The sequence below is a fragment of the Nycticebus coucang genome, chromosome 11 (genome assembly GCF_027406575.1).
Source record: "Nycticebus coucang isolate mNycCou1 chromosome 11, mNycCou1.pri, whole genome shotgun sequence".
In the NCBI taxonomy this organism is placed as follows: domain Eukaryota; kingdom Metazoa; phylum Chordata; class Mammalia; order Primates; family Lorisidae; genus Nycticebus; species Nycticebus coucang.
The window spans coordinates 10,751,908-10,763,882 of NC_069790.1; the positions used below are offsets into that span (position 1 = coordinate 10,751,908).

Genomic DNA, 11,975 nt, shown 5'->3' on the forward strand with positions numbered 1-11,975 from the left:
GCTGCACCTCCAGCTCACCTTTAGGATGGAGGCATTGGACTGGGCGGAGCCTCCTCCTCTTCCCTGGCCCTGCACCATCTTCCCAGTCAGCCAGTGGCAGTGGTAGCTGGCGGGGGCCGGGAGATGGAGGGGTGCGGGGAAGCTGTGCCGGCCGGCTCCCCGGAGCAGTACCAGCCCCCTCACCCCAGAATCCTCAACCACCACCCTAGGCTTCTTCCCAGCTGAGGGTGATGCTACCGGCCTCAAATTGGCCCCAATCCCTCTCTCGCATGGGGGGGCGGGTGCTGCGGGAAAGGCGGGGCCGGGCGCAGGTGCCTCTCTCGCCCCCTCGGACCCGCGCACCGCACCGCAGGGCGGGGTGAGGCGGAGGGGCTGCCCCCCCCACGCTCCGCAGAGCCGGGCTCCCGCGCACGCTCACTTGGGGTGCCGGGCGGGCGGGGCCGCGCTGACGTCACCCCCCCACCGCCCGGTCGAGGGGCGGTGGCCGCGCAGGCTCCGCGGGGCGGCGGCGCCGTCAGACAGAAGGACGCAGGGAGCGGAGGACCGGCGGGCGCACGGCCAGGTCATGCCCGGGGAGGCTGCCCGTGCCGAGCTGCTGCTGCCTGAGGCAGGCGGACCCGGGCCCCGCACAGGTGCCTCTTCTTCAGTCCCTCGGTCTGTTCCCTGCTCCAGCCTTGTTTCTCGCTCCATCCCTTTCTTTTAGCCTGCCCCAGCCCCTTTCCCATTCCCTTCGCCCGCCTGACTGTCCCCTCCCGTTCTTTCTGCGCCTTGCCTTTCCCTCCATCTGAACCCTGCCCTCCTCGCCGGAACCGCAGGTAAGGGCGGGTGTGCAGGGACTTCCCTCCGCGAGCCAGGAGCGACCTGGGGGCTTGTGCCCTTGGCCTCTGACGGAGGGGTCGTGGGACTTATGTCCTATCTGCGTTTTGTTGTCTGCACAGAACTGCAGACCTGGCAGGGTTGGACTGCTCTGAACCAAAGGTGGCGGCAGGGGAGGGCGTCAGATTTCGAATGTGTCCACCAGGAGTGTCCTAAACTGCACCCCAGGCCATCAAGGGCCGAGACTAGTCATGGCTCTGGAGGGAGGAAGAGGAATGGCTGGAGCCCAGGGAAGCCCTGGGGCAGGACCAGTTTGTCTGAAAAGGGCTGAGTTGAGTCTGGGAGATTGGAGGCCTTGGGGGAGGTGGCCTGTTTATCAGGGGCCCCTGAAGGAAGATGATGGGTCCACTTGGGCATGGGGAAAATCAGATCCTGGACAGCCCTACCTTGAAGGTTGGCCATGTGTGGTTTGGGTAGGGCCAAGGGCACCTTGCTGTGGGCGAGAAATCACAGTCACAGTCCACTGGGAGTGGACCAATGCTGGGGTCTAGGACCTGGCTGAGAGGTGACACAGGCTGCTGTCTCCACTCTGGGGCGGGAGGCAGTACAGGCCGGGACTCCTTAGGCCCATGGTGCTGTGCTGGTTCGACTGGTGACCTTGAATGAGTTACAAAATCTTTCCACCTTTGGTTTCCTTTCCATTACAACCTTGGCCCAGGTCTAACATTTCCCTGCCGTGGGGGCCACTCCAGGGACCAGAGCCAAGAGCCCAACTCAGGGCGCCTAGTGATGGCCCACTAGCCACACCCACTACTAGTGTTGGGTGTCAGGCATGCGTGGACTCCAAGAACCCCCTTCTCTCAAGTTACCCCAGTACCCCAGCAGTAGAACCCTTGGGTGACAAGTCCCAGCTGGTGGCCAAGGGCCTAGTTGTCTGATGGTGCTGAGGGCAGATGGGGCAGCCTGGCAAAGTGGCTATCCCCTCCTTCAGCTTCACCTCTAATCCTAGCTCTACTTTGCAGATGAGAAAGGTGAGGTTCAGAGGATGCTGTCCTTTTCACCAGTGAGTGAAGTAGAGCAGGAGTCACCACGCAGGCATCTGCATCCCTGAAAACTAGCCTCTGTGTGCTGCCCCTCCCTGGGCTGGGCTCTGGAGGCAGGTGGGCCTTAATCCAGTGCTTCAAACAGAGAGATGACCTTGGTCTTGGTTCAGGTGAAGAAGTGGATGTCACAGAGACATTGGAAATGAGGCTTGTGAGCATTTGGATCACACAGAGAAACACTTAAGAGATTATCTTGGGTGAAAACAACTAGATTCAAAACTGAATATGCAGTGTTATCTCACCTGTGATAAACGCGGGCCAGTAAGAGACCTGCAGAAAACCACAGTGGTGTTGTATGGCACAATTTCAGACAGTCTTATTCTGCCGCCCAGGTCCTTTCTAACCCATTTGAGTTATTTCCTGGTGTTCAGGGAGTCATTTATCAGCTGGAGGTATTAGCCCACAGTTACTGAGCACCTGCGGCTTCATGGTGAGGTTTTGCCTGGGGTGGGGGTGGGTTACACCAGGGACCCAGAGATGGGCCACAGGGCAGGATGGCAGTTCCCATTCCCAGGGCAGGATCCTGTCCTCACATGGGGTGACTCACATGGAGAAGACTAAGCCAGGAGCTTTTGCTGGTCCCTGCACAGTTGTCCTGTGCTCTTGCTGGACTCCACATTCACCATCCCTGTCCACCACTGCCCTTCTGGCTGGATGCTTCAACACAGTCTCAGTGGGACACTTCGTCTCTGCTCTCCAAAAACTTGGCTGCATGTGATGACTCTGGGTTCTCCTTTTGCATGGCCACAGGGATCGGGGAGGGGAGCAGGGTCAGGGGTAAAGCCTTGGTGTGACCCAAGGTGGCCTTAAATAGGCAGAAGGACAGGAGAGATGAGTCAGAGAGGTGAGACCTGCAATGTCCCAGAGCTGCATATTGTGCGTGCCTCTGCCTGCTTTATGTGGTGCACCTAGAGAGGTCTCTCCTGCCAAGCGCAGCTGAACCCCGCTGATTGTGTGGGACACAGCAAGCCAGTCTCTAAAAATGTTAGCTGCATCTTGCTGGAGTATCCCTGAGGAAAGCCTGCAGGGCAAGTCCATTTCTAACACCCAACAACACTCCCCACAAACTCCCTCTCCATAACACCACCATCCACTGCTCTCTCCTCTGTCAAAACTTCTGGAAATTCTCCCTCAGAGACTATACCACCCCTTCTCTTCTCTTTCCTGCCTTCCTTGACCAGCTCTCTTGAGCCCTTGAGAGCAGAAATCCACCTCCCCTGGCCTGGCACCTGCCTTGGAGGTGTATCAAGGGATGCTTCATGTCCTTCTCTGTCTCCACAGATCTATCCTGTGATGCAGCTGCTGCCACCATCCCGAGAGGGGACCAGCGAGAGCCCCACGTCCTGAGCCCAGGGCCCAGCCCCCTCGCCCTCACATTCCTGCCCAGCAAGCCGGGTACCCGGCCACAGCCTGAGGGAGCCAGCTGGGATGCAGGACCCCATGGGGCCCCCTCAACATGGGCAGACCCAGCTGAGGGCAGCCCGAGCTCAGTGCTCCTCCCTGAGGGTCTGCCCCCCCAAGCTTTGCCCCCCGAGGCTCCTCTTCCAGCCACCCTGGAGGCACGGATTGTGATGGGCGAGGAGACATGCCAGGCCTTCCCACAACCCAGGGCTGCCCAACCAGTGCTCAGGAACTGGGAAGGTGGTGGGCATGAGAGCCTGAATCCGCCCCCCGAGTCATGTTCTCAGGGTGATCCTTCTGTGCCTTCCCCTCCCCTAGACCCTGATTCCTACTTCACACCTCCGTCCACCCCCACCAAGACCACCTATGCCCTGCCCCATGGCCAAGGGCCCCACAGGGACACCTGGGACTCAGAGGCAGAGCTGCTGGATGATCTGCTGGACTCAACCCCGGCCTCACCCTCAGGCTCCTACATCACGGCTGATGGGGACAGCTGGGCCTCGTCACCCTCCTGTTCTCTCAGCCTGCTGGCCCCCACTGAAGGGTTGGACTTCCCCACAAGCTGGGGCCTCTCCCCCACGGGGTCTTTGATAGATGAACGAGAGCTGCACCCTGCCGAGTCCCCAGGGCCCCCATCCTCCGAGTCCAGCCTCTCAGCAGACAGCGACTCCTCCTGGGGTCAGGAGGCCCACTTCTTCGACCTAGATTTCCTGGCCAATGACCCAATGATCCCTGCAGCCCTCCTGCCCTTCCAGGGCAGCCTCATCTTCCAGGTGGAGGCAGTGGAGGTGATGCCACTATCCCCAGAGGAGGAGGAAGAGGAGGAGAAGGCTGGGGCTTCCGACTCAGCGGGGGACCTGGCCAGGGAGGGTGAGGAGGACAGCACGTCTGCCTCCTTCCTGCAGTCCCTGTCTGACCTGTCCATCATGGAGGGTATGGACGAGGCTTTTGCCTTTCGAGATGACACCTCTGGGGCTTCTTCTGACTCAGACTCGACCTCCTATGCAGGAGCAGAGGACGAGAGACTGTACAGCGGGGAGCCCCACGCACAGCCCATCACCTCGCCCCAGGACAGTGTCCAGGAGACAGAGAAGAGCAGAGGTGGTGTCAAGGGACCACAGGCTCAGGAGGTGGCTACATCCTGGGGCCCAGAGACCACTCCTCAGGTCTCAGGAGAAGAGGTCCATCTCACCCAAAGCCAGGAGTCCATCGAGGAAACATCAAAAGATGGACTCGTCATAGGCCAGGAGTCCGCTGCCACTGTTACCCCTCACACTGTGCAGGCAGCCCCAGGCCTCCAGATGGAGGCAGTAAGCAGAGTGACCCTGCAGGCTGGGGAGGAAGAAGCAGCCTCCACCACTGGACAAGCACCCATTGTCAGAGCAATGCCTCAGCACCCCCAGAAGGGCACAAGCACGCCCTTAAACCAGGAGCCTGTCACTGCAGAAATACCTTCAACCTCGCAGGAAGAAGCAAGCTTCACATTGTGCCCAGACCCTCCTCAGAACTTGAAGGAAGAAGGACGGCCAGGCCTCTCCTCAGGCCCACAGCCTGTGGCTGCAGTCACGCCTGGGTCCCAGCAGACTGAAGAGGAGCATACCTTACCCCAGAAGTGTGCTGTGGCAGAACCTCTGCCCCTACAAGAAGCAGATCCCCCCTCAGGCCAGGAGCCTGTGGCTATGGTCACCCCTCAGGCTCTGCAAGCAGAAGCAGACTGTGTTCCAGGGACAGAGCCCATGGCCTCTATGGCCCAAGAAGTAAGTGTGGCATTAGGACTGAGGCCAGCACCTGAGGAGAGGGACAGAGCCCTCCCTAGAGACCTGGAGCCTCCAGCCTTGGACCAGGCCCAACAGGATGACCCAGAACCAGCTGCAGAAGCAGAGGCCCCCTGGGCCTCACATGAAGATGCATGTCCCACCCTGGGTGTGGAGGCCCCAGGTCCTCCCAAGTCTCCCTCTGCTGCTGGGGGGGAATTAGCTGAAGGGCTTTCTGTGCCCAAGTGGGAAGCATGTCTGGAAGCCCAAGTGTACACTGGTGACGTTGCTGAGCCCCACTCAGTCCCAAATAAGGCCCTGGGGGCTGAGAACCAAAGGGAAGGAGGCCCTGTGCCACCAGCACAGGGACATGGACCTGGGGCAGCACCTCAAGATGCAGGGGAGGCTCCCAAGGCCTGTCTTGCTGCTTGCCCTGAGGTCCACCAGGCACAGCCCCTGAACCCAGCCACAGAGGGAAGGGGCCCAAGTGGCGAGGTACCTCCAGGACCCAGGCTTCCCACAACTGTGGGCACGGAGGCCAGTTTGGGCTCTTGCTCAGAGTCCCTAGCAGAGGCTGCATCCAGGCTGGACAGAGGCTGTCCTGAAGAGTGTGCCCCTGTGTCTGCACCCTCCTCCCAGCAACTGGAGCCTGTGCTGGGCCTGGGCAGTGGTGAGCTGCCCGAGGAAGTACCCAGAGCCCTCAGCCCCTCCTCTCCCCCGTCCCCAGAACACGATGCCAGGGGCCCACCCAGTGCACCCCAGGACAAGCTCCCAGGCCCTGACACCTCTACTCCTGGCGTCCTTGCCAAGGCATCCCCACCCCCACTGGAGCTCCGTTCCCCCTGCCTGTGCCAGGGCCCCCAGGAAGACTCCATGGGGGATGAGGAGCCCCCAGGCCTCCCACCACCCCAGGCAGGAGCCCCGCCAGCAGCAGCTGCTGTCTCAGGAACCTTGCAGCCTCCAGGAGCTGGGCCGAGGGTCAGCCTCTTGTCCCACTCCCTCCTCCTCAGCCCCAAGGCAGCCCCTACGGATGCCAAAGACCCGGCCTTGCGGATCTCGCCCCCTTGCCAAGTGCCTCCTCGCTCTAGGACCCGGAGCCCAGCTGGTCCTCAAGGGCTCCCAGCCTCTGAGCAGCAAGAGGACGAGGATAGCCTGGAGGAAGGTAGGGAGGAGCATGGAGGTGGGGCCCCCAGGAGTGGAGCCAGTTGGACTCCTCCCCAGGGCTGACCATCAATTGCCAAAGCCCAGACCCCATGCTCTAGCATGGAGAGGCAGCACTGCTTCCTCTGGCCCTAGTGTGGCAGGAGGGCCATGCCCTCCCACTAAAAGGGAGACCATCCTTACACCTCTCCCCTTCCCCAGACTCACCTCAGGCCCCAGGCTCAGGCCAGCACTCAGACAGCCACGGGGAGTCGTCAGCCGAGCTGGATGAGCAGGACACATCGGCACCTCAGACCACACAGTGCCCAGCCCAGGTGCCCTGTCCAGGGGAGAAGGGGGCCTCTGGGAGGGCACCATACCCTGACACATGGTGCTCAGCCCTCACCTTCTCCCAGGCCCCGACAGGCAGCAGCGAGGAGACCATTGCCAAAGCCAAGCAGAGTCGCAGTGAGAAGAAGGCCCGAAAGGTGGGCTGGTGGCCCCACCCTGGAACTCCAGGACTGGGACCATCCTTCGTAAGGGAATGTCCTTCCCAAAACCCCACATGTTCCTCAGCTAACCAAATCTCACCCATTGGGGACCTTTGGGTTAATGCCAGGTAGCCCACACACCTTTCCCAAAACGGCTGAGTCTGGAATGTCACAAGAGCCCTTACAGACTCAAACCAGCTCTCTTCTGGAGCTGGGGAAAGATTGACCACCCAGGGTCACCAGGAAGTTTTGGTAGAACTTTTCGTTGCTTTCTTGGGCACTGTGCTGGCTTCTTCGCCCAAGTTGGGCTGATGCCAGCTCAGAGCCCAGCTCTGCCCTGTATCCCAGGCGATGTCGAAGCTGGGCTTGCGGCAAATTCAAGGAGTCACAAGGATCACCATCCAGAAGTCCAAGAACATCCTCTTTGTCATCGCCAAGCCTGATGTCTTCAAGAGCCCAGCCTCAGACACTTACGTGGTCTTTGGCGAGGCCAAGGTCTGTCCTGGCCATAGCTATGGCAGATCAAGAGGAACAGGGGACAGGGAGTGTGTGGGCTTTGCTGACACAGCTGTCTCCTATGCTGCAGATAGAGGACTTGTCCCAGCAAGTGCACAAAGCTGCAGCTGAGAAGTTCAAGGTGCCCTCAGAGCCCTCAGCCCTGATCCCTGAGTCAGCACCCAGGCCCCGGGTGAGACCAGAGTGTGAAGAGGAGGAAGAGGAGGTTAGTTTCAGGGACTCCAGGACCCTTTATGGGGAGGGGTCTGCCTGGGGAGCCCTGCCTCCAGGGGAGGGATGGGGGGGCGCCGGGGTGGCTCTGCTTCTGGGGAAGGGCTCTGGCCCAGGAGCCTCAGGCAGTTCCAGCCACTCCCAGTTTCCTCCACCCCAGGTGGATGAGGCAGGGCTGGAGCTGCGTGACATCGAGCTGGTGATGGCCCAAGCCAATGTGTCCAGGGCCAAGGCTGTGCGGGCCCTGAGAGACAACCACAGTGATATCGTCAATGCCATCATGGTAAGCAAGCACTGGCCCCTCCCCTGCCCCAAGGGCCTCCCAGAGGTCCTGCTGTTTGCTCTGCCAGGGGCAGGGTTGCCTCCTCCAACATGACGCTGTCTGCAATTTCTGCAGGAACTGACCATGTAGCTGCTGACCTGAAGCTGGATCCATCCTGCCCCTTCCCCCAGCTCTGCTGCTCAATAAATTGGTGTGTCCTCTCTCTGATCTCAGTCATCTCCTCATTGCCCTCTGGTGTCCCCTTGGCCCAGCTCTGTTCCTGTCCTTGACTCTTTCTGCTGGCACAGACCAGTGACCCAGAGTGTGGGGGCCACATCTGGGCCAGGGTCTTGGAGGGACAGGCATGTGGCTTCTGTGACTCTTCACACAGAAGGCCCACAAAAGGCCATGTTTAGCCTGAGAGGGGTGGGCTGGGCACTGGGACCTCCCCTCCCACCAGAGACACACAGGGCAGGTTTTGGTAGGGGCAGGAGCCCAGAAGACTTTTTGGTTTGTCCTCAGTCTCTCCTGCTGCCTCCAGAACAGGCCAATTTGCACATCTACCTAGAGACAGCATCAGTAGCAGCCTTTCTGCCTTCCCTGGCCCAGGTCCCTCACATGAGGGAGCAGCTCTAGGACGGCCCAAGGAAGAGAGAATTCTCCTATTAAACAATGTCCTGGCCACCTCCCTGTCCTACAGCTGAGATACCACACGGACTCAACCACCTTATTCTGGAAAGCGCTTTCAGGACATTCCAAACCTTCTGGTTTAGCTTATTCACAATTGGGACATCCACGAAGCCCTTGAGGCTCTGCCTGCTCCCTCCCCAGGCTGGGCCTAATAGGACATAGCCCCCAGCCTGGACAGTAGGGGGATGTGACCGTCCAATCTCCTCAGCCTGGGGGCTTCCTGGATGTGCCCTTTGGGGGTGGGGTGGGGGGGAACCTCAGCTGAGGTGTAGATGCTCTGTAGTGGAAGGAGAGGCCCAGGACGACCTGACCCCAGATTACCTCCCCTCCCACCTCCACATCCCAGGGAAGGTTTGCAGGGACCCAAAGGGTAAAGGCAAGACTGGAGCCAACAGGACTTGAGGGGAAGAGCTCATGGGGTAGGTGTGGAGACAGGGACAGCATTAGGTCACAGGGAGGGGCGGCAGAAGAGCAAGTTGGAGACCTGGACCCTGGGCAGGACAAAGGGCACTCTGGTCCACAGAGGAGTATAGAGTTTGTTCCCAAGGAAGTTACCTGCAAGAGTGGGGAAGGAACCTTTGCCCACTGCATGGGCTATAATGATCAAGGAGTCATGCGGCTCACACGATCCCTGCCGCCCATGAAAGGCCCCAGAACACTTGCTCCTATCCCATGTCCACAAATCCAAAATCCAAGTAAGTGCTTCCCGTGGCATGAGAGCTGCTGCCTCATGCCACCCCCGAGAATACTGCATCCAGCCCCAGGCGCTACAGGGCAGATGTGGCCCAGGGACAGAGACCAAAATGGACACTACCCTGGCACCCAAGGCTTTTACCCAAATGGATCAGAAACATGCCTGGCAACCGGAGATTAAATTATTCACATTGTGGTAAACTTCTTTTTAACGTCTCTGAGAGTTACATGGAACATCATGTGCAAACTGATAGCTGTCCAGGGCCCTGGCTGACAGGAGCGGCTCTCCCTGCCGGCTCAGCCCGGCCCTCCCCAAACAGGGAGGTGGTGCAGGCTTTGGCAGAGCCCCGGTGGACGAGGCTCAGATCTTTCCACCCAGCACTGGGGTGTGTCCCTCGGCAGCTCCTGGCTCCTTCACGGTGGAGGACCTGGGCCACCTGGGGCCACCTGTGCCTGGAGCTCCTTTCCAGCCTCCAGCAGGTGGAAGGGCTGACACGCAGGTCCACTCGTTTCCTCCCAGGAAGGCCTGGGATGACTGTGCAGAAGGTGAGGGTACTCCCCTGCCTGCCGCCTGTCATGCTGAGTCCTGGTCCATGCTGCAGCCCAGTGCCTCGATGTCACTACTGATGTCCGAAATCATGCGGTCCCACTCGTCCCCCTCAGAGGGCACCGACCGGTCATCGGAGCTGCCTGCAGCCCTGTTCCCATTGGTAGTGGAGCTGGATGTGGTGCTCAGGGCTCGACGGTGCCTGCCGAAGCTGTCGGTGATGATGCCACGCCCATCCTTAACACCAATGGTCTCCAGGAAGTTCTCAAAGTGCTGGCTGTCCTTCTCAGGGATGAAGGGCCGCAGACCTACAGACACAGATACCTAGCATGGCACCTTCCAGGTGGCCTCAGCCTGCTCAGCTCTGCTCCCAGGGCTCAGAGCCCCCAGACATGGCCACAGCTGCACCTGGGTGCACAGCCTGGGTACTCCGACGGCAGGCTTACCAAGTCTGTCTACTGGCGTTGAAAGCATGTGCCCCGAAGCCCATGGGCCGTAGGCAGCTTACTGCCTCTGGCACACCCACCCTTCCTGGTCTTGAGGCCCCACCCATCACAGGTGTCCATGACCTCCTCTCATTCTCTATCAGTCCTCAGAAGTCCCCATCTCACAGATAAGAGAGCTGAGGTGCAGAGCAGTCCTTGAACCCGCCTCCTGGCACCTAGCAATGAGGGTGCAGTCTCTCAGGAAGGCCACAGCCCAGCCTAGGGTGACCACCCTGACTTAGAAGGCCATCCTCCTATGCAGGAGGCTCAGCGTATCTCTCAGAACCTCTGCCTGCCCCTGTTGCAGGTGGGCAGGCAGAGCCCTATGCCAGGAGGATACACAGGCCCTAGCATGGAAGGTGTGGGGCACTGTTCAGAAAGGCCCATGTGCAGACAGCCTGCCCCAGCCCAGCCCTTTATCCTCCCATGAGCTCACCAGGCTTGGATGAGGGTAACAAACCCACCTTCCTTGGCTTGTTAAGGGCATGGGCTCAGGACTCAGAAGCCCTCAACTAGCTACCATCAACTTGCTGTGTTCTAAGTGTCAGCAGGAGGAGAAACCACAGCCAATTCACTGTCCCCTCAAGATGTGGGGCTGACACCTGATGTCTGCCATGGAGAATCTCAGTCCAGCTGTCTGAGGTAGCCCAGACCTCCAAGCCTGCCAGCTTCTCTGATCTAATACAGTGAGCTCTTTGGAGTCTTGGCAAACGCTGATCTCTCTGCCTGCTGGGCAAAGAGGCATCTTTGCTTCTGCCCAAACTCCTACGCATCCACCAAACCCATGCCTCCCTGACTGCTCACCAGCACTCCTCCCACATCTCAGGGTTTTGTTCACTCCCAGCCCTGCTCCCACAAACACTCTGCTGCTTCCTGGAAGGACCCACCCAGCTCAGCTCAAGGGCTCCCAGGAGAGGGAAGGACGGTTGGTGGCCCACAGCAGTCCTGGAAAGACCTCTTCTGACTAGTCACAGAAGATCTTGGGACCTTGCGCCTGCACTCTGACAACCACCTCTGGTTCAAACTTCCCATCCCTGACGGAGCCCTCATCCCACCCACCCAGGGAGTCATAAGCTTTGAACTGGTCACCCTCTTAGGGTCCCACTCACCAAGCAGCAGGAACTTGCGGCTGTCCCCGTAGAGCTGCCGCAAGTTGATGCAGAACTCATGGATGGAGGCCCCATTGCGGTACTCATGCAGCCGAGTTGCAAACTGCTGGATCTCCTGTGATGACAGCTTGGTGCGCAGCTGCAAGAGAGCAAACCCAGGCACTGGGCTGGACACAGTGGGCAAGAGGGGGCAGCTCGCCCCACCCTGCTGGGCGGCTAACCCTGAGGGGAGCTCCCAAGGCAAGCACGATGGGCACAGTTGGGCAGTGGGTGCCAAGCCCGCGCCAAGCCCACTGGCCATCTCTAGCTTCACATCTGCATGGCCTGTGGGGTCAGAATGCCCATAATGCATTTTCGTCCTGTCAGGCCTGGCCTGGGAGCCACCCAGAGGAGATGCAGGCACCCAGGCAACCTACTTCCCCTGAGCTGGAATCCCAGCACCACACTTGGGTGTGCAGGTGGCAGGGGGTCCACACAGGGGTCAGCAGGGTAGGGGTGGGAAGCTGGTGACCTGGAGCCCCTGATGGTGCCTCAGGGAGCAAAACACATACAGATCGAGACAAAGCTTTCGATGACAAAACTTCAGTGGAAAGTGGCCAATGGCTTTTTGGGGTCTGCCATCCCCACCTCCTGAGCCTCAGGCATGGGCTGTGGTCCACCTCCGACAGCCAAAGCACCTCAGCCCCACCAACCTCATGGCTCTCCCAGGCTGGCTCCTAGGAAAAGCCAGTAACATGGGTGAAACTGGCCAGGTGCAC

At 59.8% G+C, this 11,975-nt stretch overlaps 2 protein-coding genes across 11 annotated transcripts in view; one reads left to right on the plus strand and one right to left on the minus strand.

Moving 5' to 3' along the window:
- The first annotated feature begins 243 nt into the window (after positions 1 to 243).
- NACAD (NAC alpha domain containing) lies at positions 244 to 9,102 on the plus strand. Of its 6 annotated transcripts, none has more exons than XM_053608926.1 (8): positions 384 to 632; positions 3,201 to 6,236; positions 6,437 to 6,549; positions 6,631 to 6,750; positions 7,054 to 7,200; positions 7,292 to 7,426; positions 7,592 to 7,714; positions 7,829 to 9,102. In XM_053608926.1, exons 1-8 carry the CDS (start codon positions 566 to 568, stop codon positions 7,841 to 7,843), a joined length of 3,756 nt encoding a protein of 1,251 aa, XP_053464901.1. In that variant the 5' UTR covers positions 384 to 565; the 3' UTR covers positions 7,844 to 9,102. The 6 variants fall into 6 exon arrangements, with proteins under 6 accessions (XP_053464904.1, XP_053464905.1, XP_053464901.1 ...); XM_053608927.1 differs by having other exon boundaries at positions 6,631 to 6,702; XM_053608924.1 differs by having other exon boundaries at positions 3,201 to 4,253; positions 4,329 to 6,236; positions 7,292 to 7,714.
- A 134-nt stretch (positions 9,103 to 9,236) lies between these two features.
- CCM2 (CCM2 scaffold protein) overlaps positions 9,237 to 11,975 on the minus strand; it is a 63,427-nt gene continuing 60,688 nt past the window's right edge. For all 5 annotated transcript variants that reach the window (XM_053608933.1, XM_053608934.1, XM_053608935.1 and 2 more), the window contains 2 exons: positions 11,218 to 11,356; positions 9,237 to 9,931 (listed from right to left, as the gene is read on the minus strand). In XM_053608933.1, the coding sequence (XP_053464908.1) occupies positions 9,651 to 9,931; positions 11,218 to 11,356 (420 nt within the window). In that variant the 3' untranslated portion in view covers positions 9,237 to 9,650. The remainder of the gene's footprint in view (positions 9,932 to 11,217; positions 11,357 to 11,975) is intronic.

Coding starts and splice junctions, on each gene's coding strand:
- NACAD (XM_053608929.1), top strand. CDS start 566: ATGCCCGGGGAGGCTGCCCGTGCCGAGCTGCTGCTGCCTGAGGCAGGC. Junction 6,237..6,436: donor CGAGGATAGCCTGGAGGAAG/GTAGGGAGGAGC, acceptor CCCCTTCCCCAG/ACTCACCTCAGGCCCCAGGC. Junction 6,751..7,053: donor CAGGACTGGGACCATCCTTC/GTAAGGGAATGT, acceptor CCTGTATCCCAG/GCGATGTCGAAGCTGGGCTT.